Source organism: Trichechus manatus, unplaced genomic scaffold, assembly GCF_000243295.1.
Source record: "Trichechus manatus latirostris isolate Lorelei unplaced genomic scaffold, TriManLat1.0 scaffold00093, whole genome shotgun sequence".
NCBI classification, from domain to species: domain Eukaryota; kingdom Metazoa; phylum Chordata; class Mammalia; order Sirenia; family Trichechidae; genus Trichechus; species Trichechus manatus.
Window position 1 is genome coordinate 10,272,238 of NW_004444029.1, and position 25,006 is coordinate 10,297,243.

General features: G+C 44.3%; 1 protein-coding gene across 1 annotated transcript in view; it reads left to right on the top strand.

Annotated features, from left to right (window-relative positions):
* Window positions 1–25,006, top strand: part of DGKI (diacylglycerol kinase iota) — a 486,429-nt gene that overhangs the window by 253,487 nt on the left and 207,936 nt on the right. The window contains exons 11-15 of the mRNA XM_023736907.1: window positions 7,129–7,211; window positions 9,122–9,182; window positions 19,105–19,218; window positions 20,551–20,688; window positions 24,810–24,888. Of these exons, the coding sequence (XP_023592675.1) occupies window positions 7,129–7,211; window positions 9,122–9,182; window positions 19,105–19,218; window positions 20,551–20,688; window positions 24,810–24,888 (475 nt within the window). The remainder of the gene's footprint in view (window positions 1–7,128; window positions 7,212–9,121; window positions 9,183–19,104; window positions 19,219–20,550; window positions 20,689–24,809; window positions 24,889–25,006) is intronic.

Genomic DNA, 25,006 nt, shown 5'->3' on the forward strand with positions numbered 1-25,006 from the left:
CCTTTTGGTTAGCAGCGTGAGCTGTGAAGCACTGTGCCAAGAGGGCTCCATAAGATGGTGCTGATGTTGTTGCTCCGAGGACCCTACTTTGATTAGCAAGGGCTCACTGTAATGAATAGAGAAATACTTATTTTGCTAAACTCCGATTTTTGCCTTTTAATTATTTATTTATTCCTCTCATCTGCTTGTGGATATAAAGCACTCTGTGCCTCTTTCCCGCCTCTAAACTTCAAACTTTCTTTTTCTTTGCTTTAATTGGCTTAGTCATTGGTTCTTGAAATAAAGTGTTGAACCATATCGCCATCTGCTGGCAGAAAGATACCTGTAGCCTTTTTCTTCATACCCTGTTTCATGTGTGCAAGGGAATATGAACCTGGATTCCAACAGTTTTGAGGGATATATTGGAATGGACACAGGCCAGGACTGCTTCTTTGTCCTTGTAAATAATCCAAGACACTCTACAATCTTTGTTTTTTCCAACACTCTTTTTAAAAAAAAAAAATTTGTGTTTTAGGTGAAAGTTTACCGTGCCAATTAATTTTTGAGTCAAAAATTTATACACAAATTATTTTGTGACATTGGTTGCAATCCCTGCAGTGTGTCAGCTTCTCCCCCTTTCCCTTTCCACCCCAGGTTCTCCCTGTCCATTAACATCCAGTGTTCCTGTCCTTTCCTGCCTTCTCGTCTTTGCTTTTGGGCAGGTGTTGCCCATTTGGTCTCGTATACTTGATTGAACTAAGAGGCATGTTCCTCGTGTGTTATGGTTTGTTTTATAAGCCTGTCTAATCCTTGCTGAAAGGTGGACTTTGGGGGTGGCTTCAGTTCTGAGTTAGCAGGGTTCCAGCCCTCTTTAGGTGGAAGGGGTGGGGGGGTTACAAAGCTCTAGAGCTGGCAGCGTTACTGTCATTGTTGGGTCTGAATTCTTGGAGGAAATGGACAGCGGATCAGACAGCAAAATGTCAACCTCCAGTCGCTCCTCCTGGGAGATAAAATTCACTGCAACACGGTCTCCTCCCAAGGACTGCAGTAGTTCTGCTCCCCCGCCCCATTTTTAGGGCAGTGAAACTACTCTGTGTGATGCTGCCATGGTGAACACATGAGGTTGTGCATTTATGGAAGCCATGGGACTGTGCAAGACAAAGGGCCAGCCTGATAGCAACTGTGGACTTTAGTTAGGGTCGTGATTGAATCTTGTCCCCCAAAAATGTGTGTATCAGTCTGGCTGGGCCACGATTCCCAGTATTGTGTGGTTGTCCTCCATTTTGTGATTGTCATTTTATGTTAAAGAGGATTAGGGTGGGATTGTAACACCCTTACTAAGGTCACATCCCTGATCCAATGTAAAGGGAGTTTCCCTGGGGTGTGGCGTGCACCGTCTTTTATTTTACAAGAGATAAAAGGAAAGGGAAGCAAGCAGAGAATTGGGGGACCTCATACCACCAGGAAAGCAGCACCGGGAGCAGAGTGTGTCCTTTGGACCTGGGGTTCCTGCGCAGAGACGTTCCTAGTCTGGGGGAAGATTGATGAGAAGGCTGACGGAGAGAAAAAGCCTTCCCCTGGAGCTGACTCCCTGAATTTGGACCTGTAGCCTACTTTACTGTGAGGAAGTAAGCTTCTCTTTGTTAAAGCCATCCACTTGTGGTATTTCTGTTAGAGCGGCACTAGATGACTAAGACAGTTAGTAATAATGTATCAGTATTGACTCATCAGCTGTAACAAGCATACCACATGAATGCAGGATGTGAGCCATAGGAGAAACCAGGTGCAGGGCATGGGGTTTTTGGGCACCCTCCATACATTCTGCACAATTTTTTGGCAAATCTAAAAAAATAGAGTACAGTGAAACCTGTGAGAGCCGGAACTCAACGAGACTGCCCTGTTTTTCAGGTGTTACAAGTTTTCCACTTTTAACAGAGTGCAGTCTTGCCACTTTTCTGTCCTTTTAGTGGAAAATATTTGAGCTTTCCTTCCCTGGTGGCGCAGTGGTTAAGAGCTCGGCTGTGCACCAAAAGGTTGGCAGTTTGAATTCACCAGCCGCTCCTTTGAAACCCTATGGGGCAGTTCTACTCTGTCCTACAGGGCTGCTATGAGTCAGAATCAATTCCACGGCAACGGGTTTTGGTTTTCTCTTGACAGGTTTACGCCTTACACAGGTTCTGGCTTTTGCAGGTTTTACTGTACATTAAACAATGTCAGTCTGACTCACCTGATTAAAACCTTTCAGTGGCCTCTCATTTCCTACAGAACAAAGCTGATGGTTCTTGGCATACCATGTCTGATTCTCCCATGACGTCGTCCCCAGCTCACCCCTGCGATTCCACGTCCCACCACTGCCTGCCTCCTGGTTCATAAACTGAACGGGATGTTGTTTTTCCAAGATACGTCTTCCTGTTTTGCACCTCTTGTGCCTTTACCCTGAAACCTCTTCCTCTACCCCGTGTGGGAAGAAACGGCCAGCTGTCCTCATCTGTCTGGATAGTTCGGGCATCCTGTCTAGGCAGCCTTTGTCCAGTCGCCCGGCCTGGGCATATTGTGTCTCCTTGGGACGCTTATGCTTCTCCGTCAGAGCACTCCCCTTCTTCCGTGAGTTATTTTATTTTGCACTGGTCTCCTTCCAGTTGATTCTGAGCTCCTCCGAGTATGCCTGGCACATAGTAGGACTCTAACAAATGTTTATTGAATAGATCAGGCATGCCCGTAGGAAAAAATTATTTTTTAAGATCTTCCTCCTACTAACTTTTCTTTTCCCCAGGCCTGTCTCTGTCTGCGGCATTGTTCTTTCCATCGCCCAGGTAATGCCCTCCTGACATGTCCAAGACTTGCTCAGTAACATACCAGGATGTGACGCTCAGCCTCTGCTAGGGCTGCAGTGCGTTGACAAAGACTGATGTGCTGTTTAAGCTGGCCCATTCTTAGTGCTTCTTCCCACCCCAGAATCATCTTCACTGTGCTTTTCTTTATGAAGTTCCTCTTGATAGCAAGATCTCTGTCTGTCCGTCTCTCTGTCTCCCCTTCCCCCACCTAAAACTCTGCCTGACCCACAGTAAGTACATGAAGGAATCCTGTTCATTTTTCTCTAGAACAATTGACCCATTTTCTGGGAAGTGATATTCTTCTTCCACATCCTCGTCCCAAAACACCTGGAACTGGAAAGAACATGGTTTTCTCTGCCCTTACGAACACCCGTCCTCACAACAGCTGACCATGTTCCACGGTCAGGGAGGTGTTGTATCGACGAAAGCCTGTATGAGAATCCGCTCCAGAGCGTGTATGGATGGAATTCTCCGCTGTTTTCTCACTTAGAGAAAACTAGACTCTTGCCCCAAACTTGCAGCTTTTGCGTTTGGCGTATAGAATGAGTGTGTTTGGGACTTGTTAGTGAGTGACAGGCTGCAGAGATGACTGAGTCCACTGAATCCTGCCAGTGAGAGAGAAGGAAGTGGCTCTCTGCCTGGGGAATCCGGTTTATCAGACCATCCAGTGCTGTCTAACAGATTACCTCCATCAAGTAGCTTGTCCTAGAGTTAATGGCAGAGTTGTTGAACCAACTGGTTTCGGTGAGTTAGACCTTCATCCTCCACCCACCAAGATGGGTCAAACAATGCCTTGCTTTCTCCCAGACACTCATCGTGTTTACTCATGAACATCATAGTTTGCAAAAGAGATAATTTTTTTTTTTTTCTAACAAGCTTACATAGTTTAATTAAACATTTTAATTCAGAAACTACAGTCGTTTTATAGATTGGATTTTACAGCAGCAAAACTCAGCACTGGCTCCCCGCAGTTTACCCACCCTCTGGATGACATTCACAATAAGCCTATGGAATGAATTATAACAGTGCTCGGGGGGAGGTTGAAGTGGGGAGGAGAAAGATGGGAGACAGGCAAAAAGAGGCACCCAGAGTTTTGGGAATGCTTCTTCTCTCGGGAAAAAGATTGCTTTTTAAAAGAAGTAATTAAATCATGCCTGAATGTCAGCTCTGATAACCCGGTGTGGTCAGGCAAGGGATCCAGCACAAATCCAGAGGGTGCTGTCCCATGAACCACAGTGCAGACGGCGCCTCCTAGAGTTGTACAGAGGGAGCCCTGGTGACACAAGAGTTAAGCACTTGGCTGCTAACTGAAAGGTCGACAGTTCGAACCTACCCAGCGGCTTCCGGGGAGAAAGACCTGGCAATCTACTATCATAAAGATTACAGCTAAGAAAACCCCATGGGGCAGTTCTCCTCTGTCACGTGGGGTCACTGTGAGTCCGAATCGACTCGATGCCAGCTAACAATAACACCGGAGTTGTGCGAAACCTGCCAGCCTAATGTCAATACTCCTTCTCTGAAAGGATCCAAACGAAAACCAAACCAGCTGCCGTCGAGTCAATTCCGACTCACAGCGACCCCATGTGTGCAGAGTGGAGCTGCTCCATAGGGTTTTCAAGGCTGTGACCTCTCAGAAGCGGTTCACCAGGCCTTTCTTCTGCGGTGCGTCTGGGTGGGTTCAAACTGCCAACCTTTCTTTCGGTTAGTCGTCAGCTGTTTAACCATTTGTGCTCAAAAGGCTACGCTGAGATGATTCCGTGTTCCCACTCACACAACTTGAAAATTAGCAACAACAAAACTGTGTGGCCACGCAGATCTTTTAGAGAATTTTTGTGTTAAGAGAAACAACCTCTCAGTGCTTTTGCATTTTTTTTGGCAAGGTGTTGTTAATTACCAAGTACTGTACGCAGGATAGGAGAAGCTGAAACTCAAATGCGGCTCCACCGTCGCCAAAGCGGAAAGGAGCGATTCGCACACATGAGTCACGTTGCTGGAGGAATCCCAAACCCAGCAACGAACTTTCTAGCATATCAGTTGGAACTGTTTCATAAATTGGTTGGTCATTAAAATGACTCTGTGTTACCTCTTAAAAATAAAAGATTATTTGAGATAATCCCGAACTGACTTGACTGCAAGGCCAGGTCTGGAAAGAAAGAGAATGATCCAGTATTTTGCCAGTATTATTACCTAAAATCTGTGTCTGAATTTAATAGGGACCAAAATATGTCATTTGGCCAAACTGAAGGATTAGTTGTGATAAGGAAGGGTAGAATGTTATTCCTGAAATTATAGCCATCATAGGATAAAGCCGAACTGTTAAATGATAGGTTAGGATGATACGTGAAGCAGTAGACCCACATTAGCCTCTGTAACACAGAGCGTAACCATGTGATAATTATAAATTACTCTTCATCCCTCACACCCTCAAGTGTAATTTAATGACTAGTTTAACAAGGAGCAAAAAAGAAAGGGGCTGCCATTTACACAGGCCTGTTTTGTACCACATACCATGCGAGATGAGTGGTATTATTGGCTCATTGAATTCTCGTAATCACCCTGGAAGGGAGACATTGCCCTCCTATTCTGTAGACTCAGTGTCCGCAAGATTACAAATGCTCACCACCCAGTGAGAATACCCAAGTTAGTTCTGACTCAAACCTTGTGCAATTTCTACTCTGCTAGGAGGACTCCTAGAAGCCCCGGTGATGCAGTGGTTAAGCTCTCTGCTGCTAACCAAAAGGTCGATGGTTTGAACCCACCAGCTGCTCCCAGGGAGAAAGATGTGGCAGTCAGCTTCTGTAAAGACGACAGCCTTGGAAACCCTGTGAGGCAGTTCTACTCTTCCGATAGTGTTGCTGTGAGTCGGAATTGACTCGACGGCAATGGGTTGGACGACTCCTAAATAAAACCAAAAAATAACCCCTAACCTGTTGCTGCTGAGTCGATTTTGACTCATAGCAACCTCGTGATAGAGTAGAACTGGGCTCCATAGGGTTTTCTTGGCTGTAATCTTTACAGAAGCGGATTGCCAGGCCTTTCTCCCATGGAGACGTTGGGTGCGCTCAAACCACCAACCTTTCTTTCAGTAGATGATGGCAAACCGCTTGTACCACCGGGGTTCACAAACAGAGCATATTTAATATACAAACTTAGGAATATTTTAGAAAGGAGTGACCATGGTATCTATAAACGAACCACAATTGCAAGCAGCTAATCCTGCCAAGCGGATCAAATGTTATCGCTATGACTGATAACGATTTAAAATGAAGCAGCCTAGTCTATTGTAAAACTCTTGGTGTACTGCCTGATACCAAAGCTCCTTCTTTTATTTCTTGTTCCCTCAATGCACTTTATGAAATGACCACTAAAACTGCCTTGTATCTGTCAAGATGACCATCTGTATAAATGGCATCATTACTTAAAATACCCCCACAATGTTCATGTGAGAGAAAAGTGCTCGGCTTGGACAAGGATGTGTAGGCAAGGAGACTGAGAGCTGACAACATGAGCTTTGATCTCACTAACTGGGGAGGGCATATGTATCATAAGTAACTGGAAGCCTGTGATGCTTTTGTTCCAGTTAAAAAAATAAATTAGTCCAATCAAATTATGCCTAGCTGATGTTGTCCATATTTCATATTATGCAAAACCAATAGTAAGCTGAACAGTAAGATGAAAATTAATGTTATATAGGCTGACTTATAACCTCCCAACCTGGATTTTCATATATTAAGTGATGATGGTAAAACTAGTAGGTACTGTTCATTAACCCAATGCCTGTCAGGCAAAGTCCCTGAATAGTGCAAACAGTTAATGTGCTTGACTGCTATCCAAAAGGTGGGAGGTTCGAGTCTACCGAGAGGTAGCCTTGGAAGAAAGGTCTGGTTAGCTCCTTCTGAAAAATCAGCCACTGAAAACCCTGTGGAGCACAGTTCTACTCTGGTGCACATGGGGGCGCCAGGAGCCAGAGCTGACTTGAAGGCAGCAGGTGTTTTGCCTGTCGGGCACTGTGCTGGATGCCGCTCAAGCGTTACTGCATTTAATCCTCAAAACAACCTGTAAACTAGGCTTTCTGTCTCCATGTTTCAGAGAAGGCGGTCGAGCTTAATGGATTTAAGAAACTTGTCCAGGCTCATCAACATCTAAGCTGGGTTTTGAAGCAATGTATACTGTCTCTGAATCCCATGATTTTAACTACTTCTCTGTACTGTTTGTAATTAGATGTTATTTTAGATAGCAGGATTTATCGATATTTTCTGAATGAGAGTTAATGTTTGGAAATTTCTTCCTATTATGGTCATTGTTTTCCTTGCAGGGAACCAAAGTCCTGCAGACGTTCATGTGGTACCTGAACCCACGTCAAGTCTTCGATCTTTCTCAGGAAGGACCCAAAGACGCGTAAGTCCGGAGATACCTTCCGTGGTTCCCATCTGTGTTAGGCAGGGGAGAAGGACTTTCTGCTTTGAGGGCAAGCTCTGTTATGTGATTGCTCTGTGAAAGATTTTCTGACCATCTCTCATAGACTTTCTCACCTGTGATTTCCTCCCTTTACAACTTCATCTACTGGTTCCCTCCTATTTTTGGGGGGGTTACTTCTCAGTTAACTCAGTGAATCTTCTAGTGGGTTGTTTACTGCTTGTGTATCTGTAGCTGGGGCTTATCAGCGTGTCTGTGAGTTGAGGTAGGATCCGTCATACTTCCATTTATGCCGGTACATAAGTGGAGATGCACATTGATGGTGGGTGTAAATGTGTCTTTGTGGATGGCGGCCATATTTGTTTGGGAGCATGTTCATTTATTTGGATTACAGGCTGTGTGTGTGTGTGTGTGTGTGTGTGTGTATGTATGTGTGTGTGTATGTTTGAGAGAGATTGGGTGATTGATTATACCTATGGAATCCATACCAGTGTCGAGGAGACCTTTTAATTCCTGATCAGTCCCTTTTTCTGAGTTTTTCCAAAATCTCATTCTCTTGGTTTTGTTACAAGTGTTGAGAAATAGATAAAGTCTTGATCTAGATGACATGTATCCTTTCTCTTCCCTTTGGAGGAGGGGTACATGACGGAAAGGAGCAGGGACACTTCTGCTATTGTTTGGTTCCCCTTTTTAACCTCATCTATGAAGAAAGTTCAGATATCATCTGATAAACATTGGCACTTAAGGGATAGCAATTATTTTTTAGTAAGTAACAACATCAGAGGCAAAGGAATATCAACTTAGGTGATGTCCAGGTAAATAGTATTCCTGTATGCAGCGGATAAATTACATATTTCAGGAGTGCACAATAACACGGAATATGAGAAATTGATTTCTACTATTATTCTTTTAATCTATGAACTCTTCTGCCACTAGAGTTTGCTGTAAGACTTGTGTATTCTTTCCTCTGTTTGAATATACTAGGGCAAATTGGCTACCCTAGCTTTTCCCCTTTCAGATACTGACTTTTCTGAAGATTTTATCACTTCAGTAAAACTTAAGATAGGTAGATACTTCATAGGTCACCGTGAAGAACATGGTGGGACAGGAAATAATTTCAGAAAGATAATTATTTTTCTTAAATAGGTGATGTTTTCTAGAACAGAACCATTTATAGTTTCATTAAAGCAAATGTTTTATCAAGGGTGGTATCATTTTCTTGAGGCAGTCAACATGAGAGATAAAATGGTCTAATTTCAAGCACACAGTTGCTGAAGAAAGGAAGGTAAATAAATACACCTTCCCACTTTGGGTGGGGAGCATGTGTGGGGCTGTGCGCATGAGTGAAAGAGTTGAGAGATAGACAGAATTGTGGGCGTGGTAGTAATAACAGTGGGGTAGCCTCCGTTTGTCACTTTTGGAAAAAACATTGCATAGGATTACCATTGGGAAGTATAGGCTTGAAAATGAAATAGATGCAGCTTATAAAATATATAGAGGAGATATATAAGGACTATTGATTACCAATTAGTGATGAGAAAGGAGGAGAGAGAGTGAGGGGAAAAGAAAGAGAAGGAAGGGAGTCAAAACTAATGAGAATAATGTGTATCGACACATTAATAGAAATTATGGGAAACAGAACTTAGGGAATCCTAAAATCCCATTCCACTGTTGGCCATTTAAAAAATAACATTGGTTGCCAACCTCTGATACAATCATTTTAGTCATTCCTCGTGTGGTTGCTCGGTAATTAGTTTGGATGATGTCGCGGTCCTCATGAGTGCACATTTTCTCCAATGGAGCCCTCCTCCACTGCTTTTTACTATGTGTTTGCTCTTTGATATGGTGGTGATGTGCTCTCTCATCATCTTTTTCTTCTTTTTCCTCTGCAGGCTGGAGTTGTATAGAAAAGTACCAAATCTGCGGATCCTGGCCTGCGGCGGGGATGGAACGGTAGGTCTTTGTAATTGAATTCAGCACTCTCCTGTATCTCCGCCATCTTTCTTTTGTTTTCCTTGTGACGGTGCTCTTTCTCCATTTCACCTCACAGTGTGTCCAACCCCCAAGACACACCCTTCTCTCTCTCGTGAATCAGGAGGTTGAGGTACAGGAGCCCTGGTGGTGCGGTGGTTAAGTGTTCGGCTGCTGACTGGAAGGTCAGCAGTTTGAACTCATCAGCCCCTTTGCTGGAGAAAGACGTGGCAGTCTGCTTCCGTAAAGATTTACAGCCTTGGAAACCCGATGGGGCAGTTCTACTCTGCCCTATAGGGTTGCTAGGAGTTGGAATCGACTTGACGGCAGTGGGTTTGAAGGTTAGAAAGAACTTTGTGGTTCTCCTCTCAGACACATGCTTGATTCTTCTGAATTATGCTTCTTTCTCTCAGCTGCTCTTATCCTTTTGTGTTCCTCGGAGGAAGGACGTGGTTAAGTCATCAGACATGAAGATTACAGACAGCTAAATTCTCTTAAAAATATACACTGACCTATCGCCATTTATTCTTATATTTGGTATGACAGTTATTAAGTAGAAATATGTCCACACAATTGAATTATTTTAATTTTTTTCTAGTGGAAATAAAACTCAGAAGATTCACTAACGTTGGTGTCTTGGTCAACTAGTGTTGCTATAACAGAAACACCACGAGTGGATGGCTTTAACAAACAGAAGTTTATTCTCTCACAGTCCAGTAGGCTTCAAGTCCAAATTCAGGGCATCAGCTCCAGGGGAAGGGTTTCTCTGTCTGTCGGCTCTGGAGGACGGTCCTTGTCATCAGTCTTCCCCTGGACTAGGAGCTTCTCCACACAGAAACTCCAGGTCCAAAGGACACGCTCTTCTCCCAGTGCTGCTTTCTTGGTGGTATGAGGTCCTCACTCTCTGCTTGCTTCCCTTTCCTTTTATCTCTTGTAAGATAAAAGGTGGTGATGCAGGCCACATCTCAGGGAAACTCCCTTTACACTGGATCAGGGATGGGACCTTAGTGAGGGTGTTACAATCCCAGCCTAATCCTCTTTAACATAAATTTACAATCACAAAATGGAGGACACCCACACCATACTGGGAATCATGGCCTAACCAAGTTGACACATATTTTTAGGGGGACACAGTTCAATCCATGACAATTCATTTGCTCTAAAGATCATTGATTGGTCTCATTTGTAGTCATTTTTAAAAGAAAAGATGGAATTGGATTGAAGTTTAATATCAGATCTGTTTTCCCCTGTTTATTATGTCTCATCTGTTTCTCCATTTGGCCTCTCCTTATGTTGATCTGGAGCCCTGGTGGCGCAGTGGTTAAGAGCTACAGCTACTAACCAAAAGGTCGGCAGTTCAAATCCACCAGCCACTCCTTGGAAATCCTATGGGACAGTTCTACTCTGTCCTATAGAGTCTCTATGAATTGGAGTTGACTCAACGGCAATTGTTTTTTTTTGGGGGGAGGTTATGTTCATCTAGTTAGCAAAGATAAAGAATTGGGAATAGTGTCATTTAGACTCTGCTGTGCAGTATGTTTTTCTTCTGGATTTAGAATCTGTCCCCACAGGATCTAAGATTTTTATTATGAAATAAACTCTTTAGTTGTTCTGTAAGCTCCCTGATTAGAATGCTTTCTTCTCGAAGGTAGCAACAAAATCTTCTCTTTAGTTTTATCTCTCATTGCACCTAAGCACTGAGTACAACAGTAGACACATTATATTCTAAGAAATGCTACTGGAATGAAACAGAACATGATTCCACTGGTCCCAAGAGACACTGTGGGGAGGAAACACATTTTCTCAGCTGGGAAACACTGCACACATGGTATTTACCATTTTTGGAGATTCACAGTGCACATTACCATCTTATCAAATTTTCTATAAAGTCTTACAGCGAAGAAGCCAAACCTATTTAACTTTGTGTAACCCAGTGTTTTCCAAAATCGTTTGGCCATAGAATTTTTTTCCTCACAATACCCATTAAATTTCAATCAGGTATTGTGTTCCAGGGAACATGTATTTAGGGATATGCTAGTATCGAATTTTCGTGACTTCCTTAACTAAGAATTACATCCAAACGAATCCTCTGAGAGGAGATAATACTGTGGTTTTCCTAGCTCAACCATGTCCCACGTTAGTTATCTTTAAAGAAAGGATAAACTCATTGTGACTCTTGATTGCAGTAGGTTTTCTTAGTTCAGACACTGCTTTCCTTCCTATCTGACTTCAGCATCCCACTCAAATCTTTTTCCTTCTCTAAATCCCAGTGACAGTGGCAGACACACTAAGGATCGGCTAGGTGTCGTCCTGAATTCACAGTTCTTGTTCCTTCTTAACTTAAACGGGCATGACCTCAAGCCCACAGGAGTCCCCGTTCCATCTGCATACCTTGGACTTCATCACTGCATGGTGTGACCTGCCTCCCAAACCTCTCCATCATCCTCGTAACCCCTGCGTCACACCTTTTCTCTTCCCCCCTCGTTTCTTTCTCCTTTCCTCTCTCAGCAGATATGTGTAGGGGGCACTGTGCTAAGTCATGTAGTATTGAGGCATTCTCTGCTCTTAGATCCGTATTTGAAGACATGAGATTTTCAAAGCATAAAGCATAAGGAGAGAAGAGAGCCTGATCCTGATGCTTAGGAAACGCCTGTAATTATGGAGGAGGAGCCAAAGACCAAAAGGAAAATGAAGAGATAGAAGGACAGCCAGTAGTCTCCTCTGTCAGAAAAACCAACCAAGGCAGGAGTTTGGAGAAGGAGCTGGTGGTTATATCCTCAGGGAGAGACTGAAGAATTACCATGAATTTCGAGACTAGGAGACAGCTGGTGGTTTATAAGAAAGCAGTTTCAGTAGAGTGATTGGGACAAGCCACGAATGATGAGGAAGTGAGGTGTGGCACGTCCCCAGTGAACTCCTAAGAACCAGATCCAATTACAGACTTCACGCGAATACTCTCCACCACCATTAATATCACCCTTCTCCTTGACACACACACTACCTGGTTCTCTTTTGACTTCCCTGTCCGTTCTTATCTAGCACCTCTTGCTTACATAAACCATAAAGAATGGGTCTTCCAGAAGGCTAAATCTTCATCTATTTTTCCTTTCTTTTATGTTATGGATACGTTTTCCTCTTCCTAACTGCAGTTTTCCATCCTTCCACATAACTCACGGATGCCCCGGACATTTGCACCGGGGTGTCCGACAGTAACTAAGGGCAGACGTGTCTGAAATACAAGTAGTGTACTTACCCTAGAGTCAGCACATGCTTTTGAACTAATTGTTTGTGTCAGAAGTCACATCTGTAGCCCAGTCTCTCAGAATTAAAACTGTGGTTATCGTGTACCTTATGGGAAACCAGGTTTGATTTTTACCTTACCTTGCTAAAATAAGGTGTTTGGTGAAAAATACATGGGGTTTATGAAATGTGTATCGAGGTATATGATTCATATTTTTAGGCTGATTTGTTTAGAATATGAGAGTTTTTTTTTTTGGGTTAAAGCCGTAGAAGCCACAGCTCCCCAAAAGGGCTTGCTGTCTGGACTTCCAGCAGGGCGGGTCCTGGTTACTTGAGGGTGGAGCCTCCGATGACAGCTTGGGGGCCTCAGCCTTTTACATCGTTTTGCGGTTGTAAGGACAAAGTCACAGATTATGATCCAAGATCTTTTCTGTTCCCTGCGGTTGTGGGTGCCTCCACTTCTGTCTCTTTTACAGCACCTTTCGGCGCAGGGCAGGCACTCTTGCTTTTACAGTTCCTGGCAGTGTGCAGAAGAAAGCCTTCTCGATTTGATGGCAGCCGCAGGTGGGGTGGGTTCGCAAACTTGGGGGCTCAGCTGAGACCCTCAGCTTTTCTATAAGTAGAGAAATAGGAAGATGGTATTTTATGTCTATAAAACTGGACTTTCCAATGATGTAGTGAGGAAAGAGGAAGAAAAAAATATATCTGAATCATTGTAGGTCATATTAACTTAGCATTTCCTGTTTGTCGTCGAGTGCATGGTAAGTGATTCCCACATGTTATTTAATTGACAGAACAACCCTAAGAGGCAGGTATTATTATCATCCTCCTTCTACAAATGAGGGAGTGGAGACTTAGGGTCACTGAGTGGCTTGTTTAAACTCACCAAGCCAGTCAGCGGTGGAGCTGGCTTCACACCAGCTCTGCCCTTCCTGCTTGGGGTCCTGAACCCCTACATTATGCTGCCTTCTGAGGAAGTTGGCCATTGGGTTGTGATGACTTAGCTGTTGGACAAAAAAACTGTTTGGGAGCTGTGCAGAGAAAGACACAGACCCACCTCTGCCAAAGACTACCAGCCTGGTTGTCCAGGAGAGAATTTCAGACAAAAATCTGAGCTGTGAGAGGGGGGATGGCATTTGCTGACTCCGAGGGTTATGTAATGATGAAATACCAAGATTATCTTCTTGTATTCAGGGGGAACTTAAAATTTGATCCATTGTCTATTGGAATGGATATATATTGATTGTTGTCATTAGGTGCTGTCTAACTAATTTCAACTCACAGCAACCCATATGACAGAGTAGAACTGCCCCATAGGGTTTTCTAGGCTGTGATCTTTACAGGAGCAGATTGGCAGGTCTTTCTTGCGTGGAGCCACTGGGTGGGTTCAAACCACCAACCTTTAGGTTAGTAATCAATCACTTAACCATGTGCCACCAGAGATCTCCTTTTGTCAGTATATCAATTTAGAGATACAATGGATAGGATATTTAGATTCAACTTGTAAGGCAAATCAATTGATCAGAAAGGGGGAAGATCCTTTGCTGTCGAATCAGCTCTATGTGTTCCTTTTCTGTGCTGGTCAAGTGGAGGAGGGAGGAGATGGTGGGGAATCACAGCTCCTGAGGGCTCATGTCGTTCGTGGAGACAGCCAGGTATCATGTGGATTATTGACAACGTTTTCTGAGAAAACATAGGCACAGAGCAAAAGAAGGTTTGAGTGAGGGCAATTATATTGATCAAAGGATGCTTAGAAGACGGCCACGGTGACTTAGTCCCAAGTCATGTGGAAATTGTTTGTATCTCATGGGCAGTGACTGAATCCCTCAACATTTCAGTCTCAGTATTCGTATCCCTCATGTGACGGAGAATTTTTCTTTGCAGGCTCGTCTTCAGAGGAGGGTATTTTTGTCTTGTTTGCTTTTTCCCTTTTCCTTCTCTACACCACTGTCTCTTCCTAGGGGTTTTGAGGTTGTCTCCAGGACACTCAGCAGAGTCGGGTTTTCTTTGGGGTCTAAGGCCGCCATGCTGAGGAGATAGCGGAGATGTTTCGGGGATGGCACGAGGAAGTGGGACATTGGGCCCTAGCTTATCAGACAGAGGCTCTCAGCCTTCTCCAGCCATAGAGGGTCCTCACCTGTCCCTGGTCATGGCCTCAGGCAGTGGCTCTTCACACTCCAGTCCCAGCCTCTTTTCTCCAGAGGGAGCCTGGCTCTGCTTTCCTGTGGCGCGTGGCTCCGATACAGCCTCCCACCACCAGGGAGCACTTTCACCCCCATTATCAGATAGAAGCCATTCTCCTGGCTGCCTCTGCTTGTTCCAAGACCAGGAGCCAAGCCAACTTGAGGCTTTGACCTGCTTGCTGCTTGGTGTTTTGTTTCTGGCCCACGAAGATGAGTCTTTTTAAATTTTGTTTCTATCATTGCTGTGTCTAGAGTGAAGTGGGGTGTTGGAAATATGAACACATGGCGTTCATTATCTCTGTCAAGGAAAGAGAGACATCGTTCAGCATTTTCTAATTTAAATCTACCTGAAAGAAAATGGGCAGACCCAGGAGTGCAGATAATAAAAGGAGGTTGAATGATTGTGCCTCCTCGAAGTTGTAAAGAGAATGCCTCGTTTGCCCTCTCTGTACGGGATGTTGACTTAGATTTCCATTAACATCCGCTGCGTATCTGAAAGTTTATGATTCTCTCAGGGTGTTTACATCTGCAGTCGGTGCTTTCTGGTTGCTTGGCTGTCTGAGTTTTCCTGTGCTTCCTAATGGCTTTTTAAATTCACTTTCTGGTAGTCTGTTAGAGCTATCGACTTTCACTGCCTTTAGTTTGTGCTTTTAGTGGTGGGGAAACAGTGTCTAGCACAGTCATTGGAACTAACGTAGCATCTGGCAAGTTTTGTGAGCACTGTGCATAAAATAAGAGTTAAAAAAGCTCTGGGTAGGGGACGCTGAGCTTCTGCTAAGGGTGATGGAAAAATTTGGGGATGGTGAATGGTGATGGTTGAACAACATGATAAACATAATTAATGCCACCAAACTGTACATGTGAAGACGGCAGAAATGGCAACTGTTTTGTTACCTACATATTTACCACAATAATAATAATAATAAACTCTGGTCAGAATCTGAGGATCTGCCTTGGAGTAGGTTTCCCAGTTTGGGGGAATGGGTGGACTTTTTTGACATTTTCAGAGATCTGATTTTTGTTTATTACAATGAGTGAGGGTTTTGATATGTCTTTCCAGAAGGTAAGCACAATGTAGACTGCATTGCTGAAAAGGGCAAGTTTTATATCCTACAAAGAAATATCGTTTCTGAGAAGAAAGGACATTAGATTTGGACTCACGAGACCCAATTCTAGCCTGACTCTGCCTCTGCCAATTACTTAGTCTCGAGCAAATTACATAATCTCTCTGTACCTCAGTGAGTAAACCTGCAAATTAACTAAAGTAGATTTAGCAACTTGTAAGGTTTCTCCCCTTCATGGGGATGGCACAGGACTGGGCAGCATTTCCTTCCATCGTTCACGGGGTCACCATGAGTTGGGGCCAACTCAATGGCAGCTAACAAAAGCAAGGTTTCTCCAGCTCTAAAAATTTCAAAAGTATGTGATGCTGTCTCTGGACGGTCAGGCCATATGTAGAATATTGGGTTTAGCTCTTTATTTAAAGCTTCTCGGTACCATAGTGGGCAAGAGACTGGCCTTTGAAGTTAAACCCATTGCCCTCGAGTCAATTCCGACTCATAGCGACCCTATAGAGCAAAGTAGAACTGCTCTGTCGGGTTTCCAAGGAGCGGCTGGTGGATTCAAACTGCTGACCTTTTGGTTAGCAGCCGTAGCAGTTAACCATTGTGCCACCAGGGAGTAGAGCTAGGCAGACCCAATCCTGAATGTCAGCTGTACCACACAAGTGAGGGGATATTAAGCAAGTCACTGAACTCAGCTTCTTCATCTAGAAAATGCGTATGGAAATTGTATCTGTCTTACACAGTTATTTTAAAGTTTAATAAGAACATTTGTTAAATAACTGTGTTGTGCTCAGGGCCTAGCACATAGAATATGTCAATTTTGTTATTACAAACTCCTTGAGAGGGGCGGTCTACCTTGTCTGTCCTCTCTTCTCTCAGCTCATTTATCCGTTTATCTCAATTGCTCAGTTCTGTGCTTTATATGTAGTCCTGTTCAGTAAATGTACTGTCAAGGTTTAATTTTTGAAAAAGTTAAAAAAACACGACTCTTATACAAATATAGAATGAATACATGTGGAAAAAAAATGATTGTAGCCTTCCGATCCATGAGCATAGAATACTCCTTTATTTCTGTCTTTAGATTTTCTTTCATTTCTTTCAGTAATGTTTTACGGTTTTCAGTAAGCAAGGCTTTCACTTCCCTGGTTCAGTTTATTCCTGCTGTTGTTGTTGCTAGTTACCATCAAGTTGATTTTGACTCATGGCGACCCCACGTGTGCCGAGTAGAACTGCTCCATATGGTTTTCAAGGCTGTGACCTTCCAGAGGCAGATCACCAGGGCTGTCTTCCAAGGCACCTCTGAGTGGGTTCGAACCACCAACTTTTCGGCTAGTAGTTGAGCACCTAACTGTGCCACCCAGGGCCTCCTACGTACATTCTTTTAGATGCCATTGTAAATGGAATTATTTATGAAGTCCTGTTACATGCCACTGGGAGGAAGATGTGGCAGTTTGCTTCCGTAAAGATTACAGCCTTGAAAACTCTATGGGGCAGTTCTACTCTGTTCTGTAGGGTCGCTATGAGTTGGAATTGACTCGACAGCAACAGGCTTTGGTATTTTTGGATACCTGCTACAACATGAGTAGACCTTGAAAACATTATGCTGAATGAAATAAGTCAGTCACAGAAGGACAAATATTGCATGATCTCACTTACATGAGATGTCTAGAATAGGCAAGTGTATAGAAACCAATGTTTATTAGTGGTTACCATGGGTGAGTGGGTGGTACAGTGGTTAAACACTCGGCTGCTAAGCAGAAGGTCGACAGTTCAAATTCACCAGCCACTCCTTGGAAACCCTATGGGGCAGCTCTACTCTGACCTATAGGGTCACTATGAGTCGGAATAGACTCAACGGCAGTGGGTTTTATTTTTTTATGGGTGGGCCAGAGGGAGGGGAAAAGGGGGACTCATTGCTTAGGGGACACTGAGCTTCTTTTATGGGTGATGGAAAAATTTGGAAATGGATAATGGTGATGGTTGAACAACATGATAGATGTAATGTCACTGAACTGTACATGTGAAGATTGTTGAAATGTCAAATATTTTGTTACCTGTATGTTTACCACAATGAAAAAGAAAAAAATGAACTCACCAGCAAGATGGTCAAGCTGATGTGTTGACGACTTAGAGGAGCACCACCCAGACTGCCTTACGTTTCCTAAATTTGAGACACGTTGGTTAACGTCCTGTCGGGGAGTGTAACCTTAACCTTCCAGGTTGTCTTCCCTCCTTGACATTTGCGTCTCTGCAGGACAGCAATGGACACATTCATCTGCAGTTACAAAGTCCCTGGGCAGGCCTGAGCAACACTGTTCTAGGATGACCTCGTAGGGACATGCAAGTCTCTTTTTGCCATTTCTAACTTTTAGGTAATTTTTCTAAACAGTCCTAATAAGACTAAACCCAAACATATTATTTATCTCAGACAGAAAAAGATGAAGCAGGAATATGATTCTAGTATATAAGTATCTATTTTCTTCAAAACTTATGCTAAGTGCTAGGTTCATCCCTAATTATGTTTCCATAACGTTCCATTAAGGAGAATATGGGAATGTTTAGGAAAACACCACTCATTTCTAAGGTCACGCTATGGAGGATGACCACGTAACGAGTGCTTGTGTGGTCATGCACCATATGCTAAGTGAGGGTCTTGTAGATTTTAGTTTGATCTATAAACACCCCTGTGAGGTAGGTATTATTATCCCCATTTACAAATCAGGAAATCAGTGAGGTGCAATCATTTCATCAGGGTTACACAGCAGGCGGCCCGAGCAGAGTTTCAGTCTGATTCTTGTTTTCCCCGCAGTGCACCGTGGTACATTGCCCTCCTAAATCTTAAACCCTCCTACCTTTCAAAGTAGATCTCTAGTTAAAGTAACGAGCCCTGGTGGCACAGCAGTTAAGTGCTCGGCTGCTAACAAAAAGGTTGGTGGTTAGAACTCACCGGTGGCTCTGTGGGAGAAAGACCTGGCGATCTGCTCCCGTAAAGATCACCTGTTGCCGTCGAGTTGATTCCAACTCATAGTGACCCTATAGGACAGAGTAGAACTAGCCCATAGGGTTTCCAAGAGGTGGCCGGTGGATTTGAACTGCCCTCCTTTTGGTTAGCAGCTGAGCTCTTAACCACTAGAAAACCCTGTGGGTAATCTACTCAGTGGCACCCAGCAACAACAGGAGCTAAACATACCGATAAATGGGCCCAGTTTTATTTATATGGTGGTCCATGTGCAGACAACCCCTTTCCTTCTCAGAGGGCTGACTTCCGGAACTGCCTGAGACGCGTGAGCTTCCTGCACCCTATCCACTGCGCTAACGCATACATGTTCTCAGCTCCGTAAAGACTCCTCCCAAGTTGCCTTCTCTATCGTTGATTTATCTTTCTTTTCTCTCTTCTGGCCCCTGACACATCTGTAGGTGGGCTGGATCCTGTCCATCCTGGATGAGCTGCAGCTGAGCCCCCAACCCCCTGTTGGGGTCCTTCCTCTGGGGACGGGGAACGACCTGGCCCGCACGCTCAACTGGGGCGGGGTAAGAACGTTTCCCAGGGGCTGCCCACACCCACAGGTGTATGGATGTACGGGCTTTGCTGCGCCGCCCGAGGAACAAGTCAGAAATGGGAATGGGTGTCCACGGCCCCGACTTCATCTGGTAGCTTCCTCAAGCTTAAGCTTATAGTCAGCTGGAGGGGAGGGAAAGCTTAATAGGAGAAAATGGCAGTGGTAGCTGGGCAGGCCTGGGACTTTTTGAGGTGTCTTCAAAGACAGAGTGGCTTTGCCTTAGGTCTTCATGTAAAACCACCAGGCCAACTTGAATTTTTCCTGATGGTGGGCCCTGGCCAGGCAGTGAATCCCGTTCAGATTTATAGCCCTTACTTTGGGAGAGTTTCAGCTTTTTTTGAGCATCTGTTTTTTCTGATCAGTGCCATCACAGATTTAGTTATACAGGTCACTCACTAACTTATCCTTCCCACCATGGAGCTGCCTACAGGCAAGTTTAGTGGGAAGTAGCTCCACCTGTCGCTAGCCAGACATCTCATTGTTACTTTTGCTTTTTCAAGCACCAAGATGGTAAGAAGGCACGATATATCAGCACTTCAGCCCCACCAGCATTTTATCTTCTCATATGAGACTATTGCTTGTGAAAATTATTCTCCATAGGTTAGCGAATATGAATCTGGCCTTTGCATGGGTTAACTTCCCACAGGCGTGTTTTTTAAGTAGGCGGGGAGGGTTTAAATAGTAAATATACGTACATGAGGCAACTTACTCATTATGTGTCAATGCCTCTCCTTCAAATCAACAATGGGTATCTTTAATCATGCCGTCAGTAATGAGTCTGCTGGGAGTAAGTCATGCCTCCTAGGGCTCGACTTCAACCTGACCTGTCCTGGGCATGGAGGCAGTGGTGTCCTGGGCGTGAAGGAGAGGCGAGTGAGAAGGGTGTTAACAGAAGCAAGCTGTCAATCAGATTGATTGATTCTTGATCCCCCTCCCTCTTTTGCACACACACTTGCTCTGTGTTTCCCTCGGCTGCCTCTAGTAGGAGGCCCAGGGAGTTCAGACCTTACCCTGGTAAGAGCAGACATCCAGCCTGACCCTCAATGCCTACCAGTGGCTGTTGGTACTTGGTGCCGGCCAAAATTGTTCCTCACCTCAAACCAGCTAGTATTCCTATGCCCGTTACCTGTGATTATTATCTTAAATTCTGAATAACTCAAGGCAAACCTAGTTTCCTTTCCCAGCCTTGCTATAGTGAAATAAGCAGAGATCTATAGCAGAAGGGCCCTTCCTTGCTTATGATGGCATGGGCTACAACAGCCACTGCGCTGGACTCCAGTGGGTGTGTTCTCTGCTCCTATAGGGCTACACGGATGAGCCTGTTTCTAAGATCTTGTGCCAAGTGGAAGACGGGACAATTGTACAGCTTGATCGCTGGAACCTCCACGTGGAAAGAAACCCAGACCTGCCTCCAGAGGAACTTGAAGATGGCGTGTGCAAGGTTAGAGAGATCTTTCTTCAGTGGAAAGGGACCCCGGGGCATCGACTTCCGGAATATACTCCTGGCAGGAGGTTCATGTGCCAGTCCTCCCTCCAAGATAATGGGACAGTGTTTGAATTTAGGACTGTTAGGACCATGAGTATAACAAACCAAAACAAAAGAAAGATAGACAAAAAAATTTATTGTGGAGTCAATTCTGATTCACAGAGATCCCATGTGTGTCAGAGTAGAACGGGGCTCCATAGAGTTTTCACTGGCTGAGTTTTTGGAAGTAGATCACCAGCACTTTCTTTTGAGGTGCCTCTGGGTGGATTTGAACTGCCAACCTTTTGCTCAGCAGCAGTGTATGTTAACCATTTGCACCACCCATGATTATGCCCTGTAGACTCTGAGACCTAGGTTCCCTCCTGGCCTCCAGAGCTCAGGGCTCGGGGGCGGTTCTGTCTGCTGCACTCCCACGCTAGAAAGGCGTGTGTCCAGTGTAATGCAAAGCCTTTACCTATGAGAACATGAAACAGGCGTATGTTCTGAAGTGTCAGTCACGTGGCCTTTCAGTAGAAAGATGACCTCCGGAGACTTCTGGTCTGATTAGCAAATATCCTTTATGTTAGGAAATAACTTGGTTGGGACTTGGAGATGCCTAAATAAGTTTTTTGACTTAGATCCCATTTTCCTTCAGTGATGGGGCTTTTATTTCACCCACCAATGAACCAAGGGACGTAGTTGTGAACATGCTAATGCGGAGTTACAGTTGAATGCTTTCATCTAAGTTCTAGCCTCAATTTCAGGTAAATTTGGTAGGGTGCTGAGAAGCCACTTCCTCCAGGGTATTTGCCACCTTTCTTCTATGAGTGTTTTCAAACTTCTGAATGCAAAAGAATCTCCAGAGTGCTTGCTAAAATGCAGATTGCAAGGCCCAGTCCCCAGAGATTCTGATTAAGTGAATGTAGGCTGCGGGCCCAGGCATCTGCATTGGGACAGCATGCCACTGACTGAGGCTAGGATTTCATGGATTGTCGTGTTCCAGACCTGCTGATGGTACAGAGGTTTCCCTGGGGTGACTCAGTCCCCTTCTGGTTTGACCCTCAGCAACACAGTGCTCTAACGAGACAAGACGGCGATGGTGCCGATGGCGGGGCAGCCAACAGCCAGGGAGTCACACAACCAACTGACCGGGAGGTTGTCCATCCAAAGATGGGTCTCAATTTGGCGTCCGACTTGCCCCCTTTCTTATACCTGAGTTTTGCCCAGGTGTTATTTTCAGTTACTCTACTTTAAGCTGATCTTGTAAGAGTAAGCATTATTGTAATCCTCTCTGGAAGTTGCATCTGCGGTGTTCCTGGAAAGCACCTCAGCTGTTTCCATGGCAATCTATTTTAAGTTACCTTTTCTGGAAAGTCCCTTTGCTGGCACCAGAGCTCCCTGCTCTTTCCTGAGCAGCTTGCAGTGTCGATACTTCACCTCTCCTGTGCATCCTAAGAACACGTAGTTAGTGGTCTTCTGAAATGCTTAATGGCCACGTAGCTGTCCCTTATTAGCAGCCACATGGTGTCCCCAAGCCCTGGTGGTACGGTGGTTAAAGCGATCAACAGCTAACTGAAAGGTCGGCGGTTCGAAACCACCAGCGGTTCTGTGGGAGAAAGATGTGGGCAGTCTGCTTCCGTAGAGATTTACAGCCTTGGAAACCCTGTGGGGTCGCTGTGAGTCAGAATCGACTAGACAGCAGTGGGTTTTTTTTTTGTTTTTTTTTTTTTTAAAGGATACCACAGTGGATGTTTTAGACTTTGAAGAGATTGAACCCAATTATCATCTTAAACCAAACCATTGCCTGCTTATTCATTAGCACCCCGATCCTGACCTACTGAGATAGATGCTCTAATTACCTACAAATAAACTGAAATAACTTAGAGCATGTTTTGCCTTGTCTTCATGGTTTTTCCATGTAAACCATGATCCAGAAATTAATCAGGTTTCTAGTAGCTGTCATACTGGCTCAGTTTGATTTGAATTCATATGTCATAATGTTGTTTGAACTGCAAGTATCATCTCGGGATGTGCCTCCTTTCCCCTGATGTATTGGACTTAGAGAAATTGGATATAAAACAGATAGCCTAGGCAGAAAGAAGTGTACCACATGGAAATATGAAGGTTCTTTCCACACTGCACTCGTGATGCTGAGGCCCTCAGTGGAAATCCATATTTAGTCCTCTTCCCTACAGCTTAGGAAATGGAAAGAATTCTTAGTGGGCCAGGGAACATCCCTGCAGATAATTTCAGGGCTTTGGAAATGGTTTATTGAGGAGACGTGTAGGAAATCAGGGCAATTTTTTCCTGGAAAATGTGAATAATAACTTAATACCAGACTAAACTGGGTTATTATTTAGGGCATGGTGACCAGATGTTCTGTTTAGTTGACAGTGGATGCCAAGACGTGGATTATACTGTAGCCAGAAGAACGTAAATGGTGGACAGACAGACACGGCTCTGCTTTTGCCAGGATCCCCAGCCCACGCCACCCTTACTCAGGACTGGGTTCTCTTGAAGAGCAGGGACTGCACATTCTCGAACGTGGAGCCAGCGGTTAGACATGGCTTTGGTGTTGTTCTCTGTGTTCAGTTTCTCTCCCCGGTCTCCAGTTGTACCATTTCTAAGGGCGGATTTGGCCTCTGAATCCTCCCAGGCTCTGCTCAGGGGGTTCCACACGGGGTTCATTTCTGACTGCCGTTAGATGCCATGGCAGTTCCATCTCTTTCTTTCTGCACTCTGTCTCTCCGTCTCTCCTTCTCTCTCCTCTTCTTTCATTTTTCTCTTAATGGGGCAATCCTCTCACTCAAGCCAAACAGAAAGCTTTCCTAATCGAAGGGCATATGAAACCCTGTAGTAAATTTACTTTTGAAATCCTGAGGGTTAAAGCACTTACTTGTAATAGAGCAGAGATGCAGTGCTACCTGGGGAGCAAGCCTGGTGAGTATCTGGAAACCTTATGCAAGCTGAGATAAGATTACCTCTCTCTATTTATTTATTTTTAATGTTTATAAACATAAAAAAGGGAAACACCCTTTTCCCCTCTAGCTTTTTCCACGTGCCTTCTTAATTCTGACATTGAACAGAAACCTTAAAATCACATCAGTTTTGCAGCTTTAAATGCAGGGTTTTAGACTGTGTGGTTCTCTAGTTTCCCCAGCCTGGAGCAGAGGACTCTGGGGAGGAAAGTTAAAGCTTGTGCATCTGTGTGTCTGAGTTTGCATCTCTCCTAGTCATATTACAGATCTAAGATTTGATGAACTAGATGAAGATCTCAGCAATACTGAACACACACACACACACACACCCTCTCTCTGTCTAGGTCAAGAACAGTTGAATGGTTCCCAGGGCCTTGTTGCTTATATGACTTCTGTAAAAAAAAAAAAAAAAAAGTCTTTTTTTTGAAAATCCAAAACCAGTTGCCATCAAGTTGACGCCAATGCCTGGCGACCCCATGTGTGTCAGAGTAGAACTGTGCCCCATAGGGTTTTCAACGGCTGGTTTTTCAGAGGCAGATAACCAGATCTTTCTTTTGAGGTGCCTCTGGGTGGACTTGAACTTTCAACTTTTTGGTAGCAGCCGAGCACGTTAACTGTCCCCACTGCCCAGGGACTCCTTTTTGGAAAATAGATGGAGGGCAAACAAATTAAATTTTATTCATTATAAAGTTGCAGTATTCATATACTGAATATAGTTAAATTCTCTAAAAAAGTGTATCCATGGAGTGAATACGTTAGACATGATCCTTTCAAGTGGATTTACTTTCTAAGTTTGCTTTGTAAATCCTTCTTTGTAGCTATTGCAAATGTGCAACCTTCAGCTCAGCCAGGTTCCATTATTACTGCAGCATTGGTTTAATAATTTGCATTTCTATCCCTTTTTCCTATACTATTTAAAATTCTTGGGAGGATTACTTGTGAATTCACTCAAGAACCCCCTGCTTCTTCTATGCAAACACCCTTTATGTGGAGCTGGGACCCAGCGCTCTTCCAGGGGCCGACTGCTCCCGAGGCACGCTTCTGGCTGCCAAACATTTCTTTTTCTTCTGCTGGGTGAAGCACCAGTCTCCCTCCCTCCACCTTTGTTTATCGTTGCAGCTCCCACTGAACGTGTTCAATAACTACTTCAGCCTCGGATTTGATGCCCATGTCACCCTGGAGTTCCACGAATCCCGAGGTGAGGACCACGCCCCATTTCCATCTCCCAGGGAGGAAGTTTCCAGCAGGTGTTTTGCATGTTCCCTTTTGTTTGCAATCTTACTTAAGTGTGTACAGTCTGCTCAGTGTCGTTTCAT